This window comes from Plecotus auritus (genome assembly GCF_963455305.1).
Source record: "Plecotus auritus genome assembly, chromosome: 4".
NCBI lineage: Eukaryota > Metazoa > Chordata > Mammalia > Chiroptera > Vespertilionidae > Plecotus > Plecotus auritus.
In genome coordinates, this window is record NC_137775.1 from 101,651,065 (window position 1) to 101,665,308 (window position 14,244).

The 14,244-nt window shown below is 63.5% G+C and overlaps 2 protein-coding genes and 1 long non-coding RNA gene across 6 annotated transcripts in view; 1 reads left to right on the forward strand and 2 right to left on the reverse strand.

Annotated features, from left to right (window-relative positions):
• LOC308245725 (complement C4-A-like) lies at positions 1 to 12,824 on the reverse strand. 2 transcript variants are annotated; one of them, XM_080663424.1, is made up of 41 exons: positions 12,705 to 12,824; positions 12,428 to 12,626; positions 12,062 to 12,263; positions 11,836 to 11,906; positions 11,662 to 11,750; positions 11,410 to 11,492; positions 10,828 to 10,924; positions 10,614 to 10,719; positions 10,389 to 10,521; positions 9,913 to 10,028; positions 9,647 to 9,820; positions 9,357 to 9,542; positions 9,065 to 9,250; positions 8,818 to 8,976; positions 8,501 to 8,627; positions 8,289 to 8,363; positions 7,859 to 8,056; positions 7,667 to 7,778; positions 7,510 to 7,580; positions 7,179 to 7,318; positions 6,865 to 7,074; positions 6,557 to 6,608; positions 6,377 to 6,466; positions 6,038 to 6,247; positions 5,819 to 5,894; positions 5,508 to 5,664; positions 5,301 to 5,417; positions 5,032 to 5,203; positions 4,652 to 4,884; positions 4,411 to 4,578; positions 3,915 to 3,974; positions 3,077 to 3,170; positions 2,785 to 2,992; positions 2,618 to 2,708; positions 2,449 to 2,523; positions 1,293 to 1,395; positions 1,073 to 1,162; positions 879 to 977; positions 711 to 794; positions 369 to 501; positions 1 to 208 (listed from the first exon to the last, which is right to left on the reverse strand). In XM_080663424.1, the coding sequence occupies exons 1-41, from the start codon at positions 12,764 to 12,766 to the stop codon at positions 67 to 69; spliced, it is 5,250 nt and encodes a 1,749-aa protein (XP_080519550.1). In that variant the 5' UTR covers positions 12,767 to 12,824; the 3' UTR covers positions 1 to 66. The 2 variants fall into 2 exon arrangements, with proteins under 2 accessions (XP_080519550.1, XP_080519551.1); XM_080663425.1 differs by lacking the exon at positions 3,915 to 3,974.
• The window catches only part of LOC308245732, a 4,248-nt gene continuing 2,014 nt past the window's right edge, over positions 12,011 to 14,244 (forward strand). Inside the window, exons 1-2 of the long non-coding RNA XR_013960316.1 lie at positions 12,011 to 12,461; positions 12,545 to 13,173. This is a non-coding gene — a long non-coding RNA (uncharacterized lncRNA). The remainder of the gene's footprint in view (positions 12,462 to 12,544; positions 13,174 to 14,244) is intronic.
• The window catches only part of WHR1 (winged helix repair factor 1), a gene marked incomplete at its 5' end in the record, with an annotated part of 5,575 nt that continues 4,728 nt past the window's right edge, over positions 13,398 to 14,244 (reverse strand). For 2 of the 3 annotated variants that reach the window (XM_080663435.1, XM_080663434.1), the window contains 2 exons: positions 13,398 to 13,831; positions 14,036 to 14,183. In XM_080663435.1, coding sequence (XP_080519561.1) covers positions 13,786 to 13,831; positions 14,036 to 14,183 — 194 coding nt within the window. In that variant the 3' untranslated portion in view covers positions 13,398 to 13,785. Of the gene's footprint in view, positions 13,832 to 13,958; positions 14,184 to 14,244 lie in introns of those variants that run through there. The other variant, XM_080663436.1, reaches the window with a different exon arrangement.

The window sequence follows — 14,244 nt, forward strand, 5'->3', positions numbered from 1 at the left end:
TTGGCTGTGTAAAGTCTTTATTGAGCCTCGGGCCCAGCCCTGGGGCTCCTCCCGGGGAGGGCAGCCCTACACCTGGCAGCCCTGCGTGCCGTACTCCTGCAGGAAGCCACGGAGCTGGGCGCAGGCGGCGCGCTGGCGGGTGCTCCGGCACAAGCGCTCAGAGGGCATCTCCTCGATCCAGCTGTTCGCGTCCAGCAGGTACTGGGGTCTGCGGGGGCAAAGGGCCATCAGCCGGGGTCAGGACGGGCAGACGGGAGCGAGCCCGCGGCACCTGGCGCCTGGCACCTGAGGGGCAGGGCCTGGTACTGGGGATCCTCGCCCTCAGGAGGGGTGAGGGCAGCAAGAGACCCAGGGCCCAGCAAACTCACTGTCCCTTGAGGTCATGGGTGGTCCCGTCCAGACCCATGATCAGATATTCTTTCCCGGGTTCCAAGTGAAGGCGGCAAGAGGCTCGAACCAGAAAGTTCCGGGTCTGACCAGCAGCGGCCTGGGCATCCTTGGCTGAGGGGGACGGGACAAGAGCTGTCAGAGGGGACGGGGCATGGCCAGGCCTTGTATACCCCCCACTGAACCCGCCACTCCCCGCGGGCGCTGCCTTCCAGTGACAAGCCCAAGCTCCTAAGAGGCCGAGGGGGGTAAGCTCAGCCGCCTCTGAATGTTTACTGTTCCAGGCGCCAGGCTCCCTCCACCCCAGCCGCCGCCCCTCGTACAGAAGTGCAGCACTTGGATGACACTCGTCTCGAAGAGGCGGAAGGCAGCTCTGGCATCTTCTCGGAGAACCTTAACCTGGAAGCCTGTGAGGGAGTTCAGGGAGGGGAGGAAGGTGAGCTCCGGGCCGCCTGGGGTGCCCCCCCAGGCCCTGAGGGCGGGGAACTGACCATAGTCCACGCGGGGGTAGTAGCAGGCGAACTTCATCCTATAGCCGTCCTCCTCCACCAGCCCCCGCTCCAGGGCACGCCGCTGTCGAGGGCACTTCCCTGAAGCCAGAGCCCAGGTGAGGCAAGGCCAGCCCCCGGCCCCTTCCCCACCCCTGGCTCCTGGCCCCTTCCCCAACCCCTGGCCCAGGCCTCACCCTCTGCACACTGGCAGACGTCAGCGGAGCACAGCGTGGACACGAGTTTGCTCTTAGTTGGTGCCCCGTAAAACACAGCACACTTGTGCTCTGGAGGAGAGCAGAGAGGGTGTTAGGGCACCTGCCCTCCTGCCAGCCAGTCCTCTGGAGCCCCGGGACCTCCCTGGCCCCCTCGGCCCCAGTCCTGGCGTCCCAACCTCCCAGTGCCCTGGGTACTCGCCAGGGTTGTAGTAGTCGTACAGGGTGGCGCTGGCCGGCTGCACCAGCCCCACGGCCACCTCCTGCACAGCTCCAAAGCCCACGCACTCCCGGGAGGTGGGGACCTGCGGGGGCGGGGGGGAGGTCAGAGACCCACTCCCTGGGCCCCACAGGCCTGTGTGCCACTTTCTTGGCCTGTCTCTGGTGTCCGCTGTCTCATCTGTCTCATCTTCAGTGTCCTTCACATTCTATTACCTTCCAGCCGCCAGACACTCAAAACTGCTCCCAAGGTCCCTGCTGACCTCACTGCCCAGATGGTGACCTCCCTGCCCCGCCCGGCCCTCAAGAGCCTGTGCGGTGTTGCCTCGCGAACACACCACGCAAAGCTCCCCTTAAGCTCAGGGTTAGCTTCTAGCCATCTCTGCTGCTGACTGGTTGTTTCTGACCTCCCCTCGCCTGCCTGCCTCGCGCTCCCCTACGACGGCCTCCCCCACGCCCACTTTCACCAACCCCTTCCCGGCTGATTGCCAAACAAAATGGTCAGCCTTGCTCCTCCATCAGGACTTTGGCAGGATGTAGAAATTCTCCAAAGCCACTCTGTCTGCCCCCCAAACCACCCCCTCCTGGCACCCTCACTTCACCACTGATACAACCAGGGCCTCCTTCCTCTGCCACTAGGGCAGCTGCCGCCACTATGCCCACCCCTCGGACCCGCAGGCCCACGCGAGTGAGCGGCGAAGCTAGCACCTGCCCGCCTGCCCGCCTCCCCCTCCCACAGCTCCCTCAGTAAACATCCAAAAAAATGTTGAGGGACATCAGAGGGTTGAAAACTTTGTTTTAGCCAACGAGGCCACAGAGACAACTCATCTATGACCAACATCACTTCCTAAAAGAAAGTACACTTTTCTAGGACAGTCAATAAAAAGGACCACCTCAGGCTGAATACATTCGGCTTTATGACAGACTCACTTTCCGCTCCCCCTGCTGATGGCCCCAAACCACATTAGGGGCTCGGCCCCTGCCCCTGCCCCTGCCCCGGCTGGCATGGCCTCCCTCTTGTCCTGCCTCCCTGGGAGCACTGGCCACCCGCAGTGCGCGCCCGCACCCCCCCCCCCGCACCCCCAGCCGCAGAGATGTACTCGGTAAGCAGTGCCCCACACCTGTCGCCCCCTGCTCACCGAGTCAAAGTACAGCAGGACGTGGGGCCCCTCGGTCTCAAAGTGACTCACGTAGCGGTCAGAGAGGGAAGTCAGCTGCAAAGAAGGAGAGGGTCACAGGGAGGTGGCCACAGAGAGTCACCTGCAGGGGCTGCAGGGACGGAGCCGGGCTCCTGAGGGCACGACCCACCTTCTCCAGGTCAGCCCGCAGCGCGTGGAATCCGCTCAGGAGGGTGATATCCGCGATAGCCATGCCCAACAGCCCCACCTTGCCATTCCGCCTGCAGAGAGGGGCCTGTGATCTGAGTGCCCTGCCCGGTGGGCAGAACCGCCCAGCCCACCCGCCCGCAGGCTCACCAGATGCACACGGTGTACTGCACTCGGGCCTCCTGCTCCTCGGCCACCTTGGGTGCCTCCCTTCTGCGGCGGCTCCTCCGCCCCTCAAACAGCTGCAGGGGCGTCACAGGCCGGGAAAGGACCCCTGGGTCGTCTCCTGCGAAGCCCAGACTCTCGGAGTCCTGGTTCCCATAGTTCTCATAGTCCTCGTAGTCCTCCTCGGCTTCCACTGCGGGGGGGCGGGGAGGGGGGGCTGAGACTCCGCCCCTGCACCAGCCCCTGGAAGCCCCGTGGCCCTGTCCCCAGCACTCACTTGTGTACTCCACGTGGCCCAGGACCGTCACCTCGATCTGAAGATCCTGGCAGGTGGTGTTCTGCATGTCCAGGACGTTGTAGGTACGAAGGACCTGGCTCAGCAAGGGGCGTGGAGGGAACATGGCACCTGGGCCCCAGGCCTCTCTCCAGAGCACAGCTCAGGGCACCGCCCTGGCGGAGGGCTTTGAGGCCTGGGCTCCTTCCCATCTCCCCCCGACCAGTGGAGAACATGAACGGCCGGGCCGGGTTGGTGGACCGTGAGGCGGGAGGCAGGGCCCGCCCCCGGGACCAGTGCTCTGCACCTGCAGAGGCCGCAGGGAAGCTGGGGAAAGGCTTCGGGCCGAGGCGTGAGGAGGAGGAGTTTGCCTCATGGGAAGAGAAGCAGGGGGAGGACATTCAAGGCCAGGAGACCTGTATGGCGGGTACCCCTGCCTGGCCAGGGAGGTACAGGGACCCAACCGTGTGTGGCAGGGAAAAGTCCGAAGGCTCGTCTGACGGCTCAAAGCGTGGGGCTTGGGCACGGGAGGAGCTCCAGGGCTGTCTTAGCCCCGAGTCAGTGACCAAGTGACAAGGGCCTGGGCATTAGGGGACAGAGGGGCTCAGGGGGGAGTGGCAGCTGGACAGCTGGCGAAGGGGTTGTATCACGCAGACAAGGGGGAGACGGAGGAAGCAGGGCCTGTGGCTTGATGGGGGAGGGGCCGCAGGGGCCCAGGGAGGTGCAGACCAAAGTGAGCGAAGTGCACCCAGGGGAGCACACACACGGCCCTGCGTGTCTTCCTGCTCCCCCTCCAGACCCCAGCGCCCCCTGCTGGCCTGGCTGTGCTGTGGGCTCTCACCTTCAGGGTTCCTTTGCTGTTCCCTCCCACCTTCACGTTAATCTTGCTGCCCAAGGAAAACTTCCGGGGACAGAAAAGGGAACGTGATGTCAGAAGGGCACAGGAGGGCACGCTGTTTTTTCCAACTTCCCTCCTCCCTAAAAACAGCCCTGCTCCTCCTCCTCTCCCCTCACTTCCCGAGCTGACACCTTCATGCACACTACTCCACTCAGCCTCCCCCGCTGCCAGGAGGCCCACCGCAAGCATTACCGGGAGGCTCCCCTTCCCCCACCCTCCCCACGCATTACTGCCGGAGGGCCCCCCACATTACTGCCGGAGGCCCTCGCACATTACTGCCGGGAGGAATCTGCAGCTGAGGTTAGGTGGCTCTCCAGCCACTCAGCCAGAAGCCTTCCCACAGGGCACCAGAGGAGCGAGGGATGGGCAGGGGCCAGGAAGCCCTGGCCCCACACACTAGGCCCAGGTGTCCTGCAGCCCAGGTGAGGGTGTGGTTCACCTGCAGCTCCTCCTCCAGCCCCTGAGCTTGGTGGTTGTTCAGCTGCAGCACGTGGGATTTGAACCCATTGCGGCCCTGGGAGCTGAGGGTCACATTGAGCGCCCTGTCCTCGGGGGTGTGGGAAGCGATCCAGTATGCAGACAGCGCATCCAGGGCGATCACTGTGTCCTGGGGAGGTTGGACTGGGCTCAGGCGCTTGGTTCCAGGGCCGCCCACCCCGGAGCCCCAAGGCAGCCCCTACCTGGGTGCTGCGGAATCCCCCTTGGAAGCTGCCCTGGTGGGTGAGCCAGGCTGCAACCTGGTCTGCCATCTCTGCCCGGCCCTCCCGGAGCAGCAGGTGCAGCAGGCCGTAGGCTGTGGTTTCAATCCACAGGGCCGGGGCCTGGGGCACAGGGTCTGCTGGGCTGCGAGGAGCCGGCGTGGGCGACACCACATTGCTCTGAGAACTGATGACGGAGCCCCAGTACAGCTTATCTGGAAGGGAGGGCGCCAGCTGTGAGCAGGAGGCCTGCCGCCTGGCCCTGCTCCCGCCAGCTCTCCTGCCTGCCCCGCGCCCCTGCAGGTGCTTTCATCCCTTCTCGGCTGGGGCACACTCAGAGGTCCGAGGCCCCCTGGACTCACCGCCTGTCTCCTGGGCCATGGCCATGAGGTTGTTGTGGGCCACGTCCTGCAAGTCCTCAGGGGCCTTGCTCAGCGTTAGTGCGTAGGCTGTGATGGCGGCTGCGTGGGCACCCAGGAGCCCAGCACTCGCTTTCGCCCCCAAAAATGAGTTTGCATTTGAGATGGACGTTTCCTAGAAGAACATGGAGGAAGGTCTGTGGGCAGACACCCGGGTCCTGAGGAGCAGCAGGGAGAGCCAGCCCGGCGCAGGGCAGGCGCGGCGCCCTTACCACTCTCTGCTTCAGTGGCTCTGCACTCCTGTCCTGGAAGACGGCCAGCCCGTGATGAAGGGCGATGACCACGAAGGCTGTCAGGGCCACCGTCTCATCATTTCCTACCAAGCCTCCCTGGTCAGTGCAGGGAGAGAAGCGTCAGCCAGGAGGGGAGGGGCCAGGAGAGCGCCCACCAGCAGCCCTGGGCCCCGCCCCTGGCCGCACCTGCATGGCCCTGTGGATAACGGGACAGGGGTCCCGGAATGAACCGTCGGCCTGCTGCTGGGACAGCAGCCACTTGGCAGTCTCCTGCAGCTTTTCAGGTGAGTCGCCCACCTGTTCCTGGGCCAAACTCAGTACCTTCAACACAAAGGCTGTGAGCCTAGAGGAGGGAGTGACAACTGGGGATGGGGCTGGTCCCTAGAGGAAACACGGGCCACTCCCCCGACACCTGGTTAGTCACCCTCCCGCTGTACCTGGTCTGCCCCCAGCCACCCCGCCAGCTCTCAGACCCAGAAGCACTCTCCCAGGCTCACCAGGTGCTGCTGTCCCGACTTAGCCACGCCCCATAGGAGCCGTCCGCTTTCCGGAACTGCTGGATCCGCATGTACCCTTGGAGAGGAGCGGCAGCTGCTATATTTGTGCCCAAGGCAATGCTCCCCATTCCCATTGGGTACCCCCTTCCCCCCACCAGCCGCCTGGGGTGCCCATCGCCCTTAATGGCCTGCCCACTCCTGCTCGCCCTGCGCCAAAACCTTTCTGGATCAGGTCCACCGCATGGTCCTTGGTCTCTGGGGGCAGCCTGCTCCACTGCTCCGTCTTGTCCAGGTAGCGGGAAGCAGCCAGGGTCGGAGCCAAGAGGATCATGGTTTGCTCCCCGCAGCCCCATGGCAGCCTCAGGAGGGAGGTCAGGCCTCCTGCTGACAAGGCCCCCCCGGAGCCCAGGGTATCCAGTGGACTTGAGGCTGCAGGGGAAAGAGGGGGTTAAGGACAGAGAGCAGCTCTGGGACCCAGGGTCAGAGGGTCATGGCACCAAACAGGTTTCACATGCATCTGAGGGTGGCCGCTGGGAAGGGACTGGAGGACACGCCCACCTGTGACCCTGACAAAGCTGCTGTGGTCTCCATCGGGGATAATATTGGGATCAGAGCTGCCAGGAATTTCCAGGGTCCGGCCTCGGTGGTCTGGGGAGATGAGGAAGTTGTCAGTCTGCTGGTGTCCATCTCCTCCACCTACAACCCTCGTAGGACACTGCGGCGGCCAGGGCCACTCACCCAGGGGGTTGAGCTCATAGACCAGCTCCTCCATGTGGACGGCGCCTTCCTTCTGTCTCGGGGGAAACAGCTCTGAGAGGTCACCCACCGCCTGGCTGCAGCTGCCCCCACCACCACCATCCAGTGCAGTCTCCCCGGACTTGGATTAGAACTTGGGAGGCAGAGTGGGTTCAGACTTGTAGAAGGCAAACTGACCAAGGAGTTGGGTTTGGGTGGTGGGCCTCTGGCCTGGCCAGCAGAGAGGGTGCTGGGGGTTAGGGGGTAAATCTGGGAGCCTGGGGATCTGGCTTCAGGGGTGCTCCATTCACCTCGATTTTTAGAATCTTAGACACTGCGTCCCCTACAGGGAACTCCAAGGACCCTCGAGCCACCACCTTCAGGGACACAGCGGCGGCCGCCGTGGGCACCACAGAGAAGCCAACGGGCCGGGCAGAGTGTGCAGGCACCAGCACCTGCTGGGCCAGCCCTCCGCCCCCAGCCAGGCACAGCCCGTCCACCGGGGCCATGTGGACGCTCACCTGGGGAGGAAGAGGGGAGGGCCAGAGTCAGTTCATTAGGCTCTGCATCCCTCCCCCGCCCCAGCTCCCACCCCGCTGTGCACCCAGGCCCCCGCAGGCCTCACAGTCAGATCTTTGTCCAGGTAGTTGTACAGAACAGGCCGCAGCTCAAGCTGCTCAAAGCGGCGAACGGAGATGGGCAGGCGGAGGTGCAGGTGAAACTCGCGGAACACTCGGAGCTGGACTGGTGTGGCCACACACAGGCCTGTGGAGTGAGGTGTAGGGAAGGAGGAGACATCAGAGGCCTGGGAGCATCTCAGGCACTGTGGGGGGGGGGGGGGCGGGGAGGGTGACCATCTCTGCCCCGCTGTCTGCACCCCCTTCCTTGCAGTAAAGGAAGAGGGAGCTGGGTTGAGGGGTGGCAGCAGGGAGGGCGGAGCCGGCGGGCAGCCCCACCTGTTGTTTTGGACAGGCTCACACCGTGGATCTCCCAGGTGGTCAGAGAGTCAGGGAGTGGCAGCAGTGACCTGTGGTGGGAAAGGTGAGCAGCCGTCACAGGCTGGGCTGGCTCAACCCTGCCCAGACCCAAGGCCGGCCCCCCAGGCGCCCTCACTGGAGGAAGCGGTCCACAGACTCCACCCTCCAGAGCCAGTTCTCCGGGAAGAAGCTGCGCACAAGAACGTCGTCTTCCTCCATCAGGTCCTCCTCCTGCAGGACCTCCAAGGCTGGGGGCCACACAGAGCGGTGAGGAGGGCTCCGCCCGCCCAGGCTCCCTGCCCGTGCCGAGCCCCGCCCCCTGGCTCACCTCGGGCAAGGCCCACTCGGCCCCTGGCCCGGGTCTTCTTGCGCAGGCCCTCGGCAAAGTGGCAGCAGGACAGGAAGGGCTCTCGGCAGGCCAGCTGTGGCACCCGGGCCGCCCGCTGCTCGCAGGAGCGGGTCATTGGCAGACGTGTCAGCCCATCCTGGCAGCAGCGCCTGGCCACTGGGGAAGTGTACTGGCCCACTGCAGGGCCGAGGGTGAGCACGGGACGCACCTCCGCCCCACTCGGACCTCCAGGTACTGAGGGCCCACTGGGAACAAGGAGCTCAGTAGTCCCCGCAGACCCTCCTGCCCACCCACCGCCAACCCAGGACTTGGCCCTCTGGCCCCGAATCCCACAGGGGAGCAGAGGAGCCGAGAGACCCCTCCCCCTGACCCCAGGGCGCAAGCAGCTTCATCGGCACCCACAACTCACACTTCTCGCTAATTGCTTTCTGGAAGTTCACGTTTCTCTTTTTCCGGGTTTTCTCCTCCTTGGGACAGCTCAGGCCTGGGAGAGAGCAGGGCTGCAGCCAAGCCCTGGTGGGTGGCCTCCCTTGCCTGCTCCCCTTCTCCCATCTTACCCCTCAGGGCCCTCCTCCTCACTTTGCCTCCCACCACCCATCCCACTTCCTCCTCTGGTCTCACTATTTCTGGTCGAAGTCAATCGGTGTCCATCAGAAAAGGCCAGACCAGCCGCCTCGAACACCTGCAGGGCGCTGTCCCCACCCCCAGGACCACACCCAAGGTCGTAGCTGTTCATGACTTCGAAGACCTGGCAAGAAAAGGCAGGGCTATTGCAGAGACAAGATGGCTGAGGGGCAGGCTGGCTGTGGGCGAGGGCGGGATGGACAGATGTGAGACACAGACAGTGGGGAAATAAGGCCCAAGCCCCACAGCTTGAGGGAGGCTGGGCGGAGTTGGCGGGCAGCTGGGATGAGGGAGGCTGGGAGGTCTTCACAAACCTTGCCCATGTCCAGGGGCTTGTGGGCCCTGCCGCCCGCGGCGTACAGAGCCATGTCCACAGCCCCCAGGGCCACCAGGGCCGCAGAGTCCGTGTGCAGCTGGAGCTTCAGCACCTCCCCAGGGTGATAGTCCTTGCGACTGTCCACACTCAGCTCCAGCTGCACGGCGGGCAGGTGGGAGGGAGAGGTCAGATGGGAGAGCTTCTTCTCGTCCTTTCCTGCCCTTCCCCCACCCCCCATGTGTTACCTTGCCCTCACAGGCCCCAGCCTGGACGTCTACCCGCAGGGAGTTGGCCACTGGGAGGCCTCCGTGATAGTAGAAGGCCACAAAGTAGAAGGAGGGTGCCAGGCGGTGGTCCACAAACACGGAGACCGAGGTCAGGGCCCCCCTGGGCTCTCGGCCCACAGACAGGATCTGTCCCCGGGACAGGACCTGGGGCAAGAGTGGTTCCCTCTTTACTGCATGTGCCCAGCCTGAAACCACAGCCCCCCAGGGCTCCCTCCCGCCGAGCCCTCCCTGCACCCGCCCTCCTGCACACCATGTAGTAATAGTGGGAGAAGCTGGCCCCACGGACGCCCACGGCTCGCAGGTTCAGGCGGAAAGTGTCCCCAACTCGAGGGGGTTGAGAATCCAGCCGTTCAAGGGACAGGAACCCGGAGCTTCTGGAGGGTGGGGCTCTCACTGTGAGCTTGGCTGTGGCTGGATGGGGGGAGCCTGCAGATACCTGGAGAAAGGTGTGGGGCAGGAGCAGCAGGGTCAGTGGCCAGGACCCAGGCACCCAACTCCTCCCCCTGCCCTTCCTGCCCTTCCTGGTGGTCGGAGTCCTACCGAGAGCTGCACTTCCGAGGTGGTCGGAGGGACGTTGATGGAGACAAGGACTTGGCCGCGCTCATCTGTGTTTCGCTGATCACGTATTTCAGAAGCAGATCCCGGAGAGAACGTGGCAGCAACTTTGACAGGAATGTCAGAGGCGGGGGAGCCTGACATGTCTCGGACCAGTGCCTAGGTGGGTGGAGGGGCAGGTCACAGAGAGAAGAGGGGCTGTGAGCACCCTCCAGGCCCCCCCCGCCACGCCCCTGCCCTGCAGAGGAAACCTGCAGCAGAAAGGGGGCCCCAGGCACGAGGTGTCGCTTGGTGTGGCTAAGATCCAAGGAGAAGGGAGATGACACAAAACGCCAGGATGTGAGCTCGGCCTCCTCCAGCTCTCCCCCTGCAAGACATGGCAGACAGGGGGAGGAGGCAGACCAGAAGAGGGGCAGGAGAGCAAGTGTTTCCCGCCCACCAGGCGGCGAGCTCCCTCATTAGTTTGCTGAGCGACCAAAGGCCAGCACACAGATGCTGCATAACATGCCTGCGAGGGGGATGGGTGGGAGGACATACGGATGGACGGATGAGCGAAAACAATAAACAGGGGCTTCCCGGCAGCCCAGTTGGAGAGAGGCTTCCAGCTCTTTCCAGGCTTTGGGTCCCACGTGAGGGTTAGAAGGGGGCGGTGCCGGTGCTGGAGGACAGAGGGTCAGCTCAGAGGTCAGAGGCTAGGTCTGGAGTCACAACCAGGCAAAGCACTCACCTGGAGACTCAATGACGGCCGCCGCCACGTAGAGGCGCAGCCCTGGGAGGTCAGCCGGCTGAACGCCAAGCTTCTCCAGGGCGCCCTGGACCTCAGACTTCGCGAGGGAGATGTGGCACTGGCCCTCCGCCAGCTGGGCAGAGAAGAAAACGGCCAGGTGACACCTGTCTCCCACTCACCCCTCCTCCGTCATGGTCACCTCCGCCACCTCACCCTCCTTCCTACCTTGGTCTGACTCTCCAGTCCCCGAAGGAAAGTCTTGTCACCATGCTCATCCAGGAGCCCAAAGCGCACGTATGCCACCCCCTGCACTGGCTTCCCGTAGATGTACCTGGGGCCACAGAGCAACAGGGAAGGGGATGAGGGCGTGGCCTGGGCAGAGGGGAGGGAGGGAGGGAAGTGATGTTTACACTGAAGGGGGAGCCCTGGCAGCAGTTACCTGGCCTGGATGTCTAACTGGATGTCACCAAGAACGCCAGGTGCTGTCAGGATGTAGGGCTCCCCAGGGATGATCTTCACCTCAAAGTTGGGAAGGACTGACCCAAGCAAAGGGGTAGGCTGGTCAGACTCCAGGGGAAGGGCCTTTGAGGACTCCCTCCCCGCAGGGTGGCCGCACCCAGGTCGCCCCACCCCTGCCTGCTCCCACCTCCTCTCCTGCCCTTCTCCCTCTAGGAAAGGAGCTGCCTGGCCCTCTGCCTCCAGTGTCTCCAGCTCTCACTGTACTTCTTTTTGTTTTGTTTTGTTTTGTTTTGTGTTGTTTTGTTTTGTGTTGTGTTGTTTATCCTCACCCGAGGACATTTTTCCATTGATTTTTAGAGAGAGTAGCAGAGGGAAAGACAGCGAGAAACATCAATGTGAGAAAAACACATCGATTGGTTGCCTCCTGCACCACCCTGACCAGGGCCCGGGCGGGGGAGGAGCCTGCAACTGAGGTACCTGCCCTTGACCAGAATCGAACCCAGGACCCTTTGGTCTGCAGGCCAACACTGTATCCACTGAACCACATCGGCCGGGCTCTCACCGTACTTCTTCACCTCGAACTGGGTGCTGCAGTTGGAGTCCGGGCTGTCTGAGAATCTGGCCGAGATCTTCCAGGTCCCTGGCCTGAGGACAGACAGGGAGGGGCTCAGCCCGCGTGTGCCAGAGGGCCTGGGAAAGCCAGCCACACTCCCTGGGGAAGGATGTGGGGTAACCCACAGGCTCAGGGAGCTCGGGTCTGACACTGTGTTGGCATGGGGAGCAGGGGAACCGGGAACTGGGGACAAGAGCTCACTCTGAGATGTCCGGGATCACAAAGTCATCCTGGAAGATGGATGAGGGAGCGTACACCTGCCGCTTCCTCACGCGGAGGCCATGAGAGTTCTGCGACGGGAGGAAAAGTAGTCGTGGGTGGGAGGTCAGATCAGTAGCCCTAAATGATCAGGAAGGTCAAAGGTCAGGGACTCACCTCCACGGTGACCGTGAGGCTGTCTGTGGACGGGCGCATCTTTTGATCCAGAGCGAAGACCCGGTACCGAACTGGAGCAGAGGGTGAGGTGAGCAGCAGTGACGTGGGCAGGGAGTGAGGGGAGAACAAACATTTGCCAGGCAGCCTTCCATGCGGCACTTTCAGGCTATTGCACATAAGGGGATGGGGGGGAGGTCGAGGGAGAGGCCCTGGGGCTGAGACTCACCCCGCTGGCCAGGGTTATAAATGGGCTGGTCTGTTTGCACGAAAAGGTGCCCCCGGCGAGAGGAAAAGAGCAGGTTGATGCCCTGAGTGTCCACCTCTTTGGACAGAGAGCTCTTCAGCCATGGTGACTGGGCCACCAGCTGGATCTTGGGGCCTCCGAGGAGGCTTTTGAGGCCACAGCTGTTGGCACCGTTGGGGAGTATCTGTCAGGCAAGGGGGAGGGAAAGGGAGCGGGGTCAGAGACAGAGCAGAAGGAGAAAGCCAGAGGCTGAGACAGCCAGGGAAGGAGGCCGCCAGCAGACCGACCCCAGAGGTGGAGGGGACGGAGCGGGGCGCTAAGCACAGCAGGACGGGTGCAGCCAGCTACCTGGAGGCTGCGGAGAACGAAGTCCTCCTCCGAGGTGAGGAGGAAGTCCACCTTCGGGGAGCAGGGGGCATTGTGATGGGACGGGTTTCTCAGGAACACGGACCCTCTCACTTCCAGTCCCCGAGGAGCATCCTGGAGCTGGAGCCCCACCGACAGGGGGGCCCCCAGGTGAACCACGGAAGGAGAAAACAGGAGCAACCTGGGGAGAACAGGCAGGTCAGCAGCGGCCCCACTGACCCCCACTCCGCCCGCTCTGCAGCCACCGCCGCGCCAGGACCTGGGCTCCTGCAGAGACAAGGCGAAGCTGGACGCCCAGATCAGCCCCCAGAGGAGCCGCATGGCTGCAAGACCAGGAGCGATCAGACCCGTCTGTCTGTCTGCTCCTCTCTGGTCGGCCTCGGGCTTGGAGCAGAGTAGACTCTGGACCTTGCTCCTCCCCTGAGCCAGCTAAAGCCGGGAAACCACGTGACAACCAAGAAATGCAACTGGCCCCAGGCCCAGTGTTGGGGGCAGGGGGGCTCCCCAGACACCTGGGTCACTGAGGAAATCATGGCCCAGAGGTCCTGTTCTCCCCCTTCCCTCCCTCCACCCCCGCCCCGCCCCCCCCCCCCCATTAACCCCTCATGCCAGTGCCTGGGCACCTCCCCTACTGGGCATGTGGTATCTGTGTACCCGCTCGGCAACCTGGGTGGAGCACCGAGCAGAGAAACAAGGCTCCTTCACCAAGGCCCTGACAAAACAAGGCGGTAAGATGCTGGCCTCCCACAAAAGTGGGACTTCGTTAGGCCTTTGCTTTTCACAGGCCCTGACAGAAACCCTGTGGTTTAGACAGGCACCCTCACCACCCACAAGGAAAACTGACCTTAACACCCTTTTCCTCTCTGAACAATGAGGCCAAGTTTAGGCCCAATTGTGGCTTTACCTCTACCCCCGAGCGAGGAGCCACCCACCACATTAAATAAGACACCAGGAAGGAGCACCAGCAGAAGTCCTTTATTTGGCCGTTTCAATCCAACATGTAGGGCAGAGAACCCCGCCCCCCAACCTGCCCCTCGAACACCCCGCCTTCCTACCCCAAGACAGTAACAGCAGCACCATGCTGCCCAAAAAGCAGCGGCCATGGCCCTGGCATGGGGTCTGGCTCCACGTCCACAGGCCCCCGAAGCACTGCCCAAACCCCGCCCCGGCCCGGAGCCCAGGTCAACAGCAGCAGTGACGCCTGGCACTGCATGCCCTCGGGTCCATCGCGCATCCTCCTGGCCAAGCTTTCCCAAGGTGACCCTGGCTCAGCCACCACTGGGCAGCACGCCTGGCCCCCAGGCCCGGCTCCGGGCAGGCTTGCCGCAGTGAGCAGACCCTCACGTCTCTGGCAGGCGCAGAAGGGTTCCAGAAGTGGTAGAGACACTGCAAGGGAGAGACAGGGTTGGATCCAGGCGCGTGGGCCCAAGGTCTGGGGACAGCTCAGAACTTGGCCAGGAACATTCCCAGGTGCTGGAGGAGAGGGGAGCTGGGCTTCCCTGGTGAAGGAAGCCAGAGTGGGGAGGAAACCCACCTCTGCTTTGGGTCGTTGCTCTAACTGCCAGAGGCTGGGGTGGGGGCAAGACTCACCAGTCCACCAGCTGGGCCCCGATAAGGTCGTGGACATGGTAGGCAAGGCCGAGTCTCACCGAGGCAGGCGCCCGCCGGCCCAGGAGCTCAGACAGGAGTAGCTCCTGGTACTTGGCCTTCCGGACCATGCCAAGGACAGCCTGGCGCCCTGGAGAGGTGGACAGGAGCGGGGAGTAAGGCCTGCGGCCAAGGAGCCACGGAAAGGCGTT

Coding starts and splice junctions, on each gene's coding strand:
- LOC308245725 (XM_080663424.1), bottom strand. CDS start 12,766: ATGCGGCTCCTCTGGGGGCTGATCTGGGCGTCCAGCTTCGCCTTGTCT. Junction 11,907..12,061: donor TTATAACCCTGGCCAGCGGG/GTGAGTCTCAGC, acceptor CCTCTGCTCCAG/TTCGGTACCGGGTCTTCGCT. Junction 5,204..5,300: donor AGCCACTGAAGCAGAGAGTG/GTAAGGGCGCCG, acceptor ATGTTCTTCTAG/GAAACGTCCATCTCAAATGC.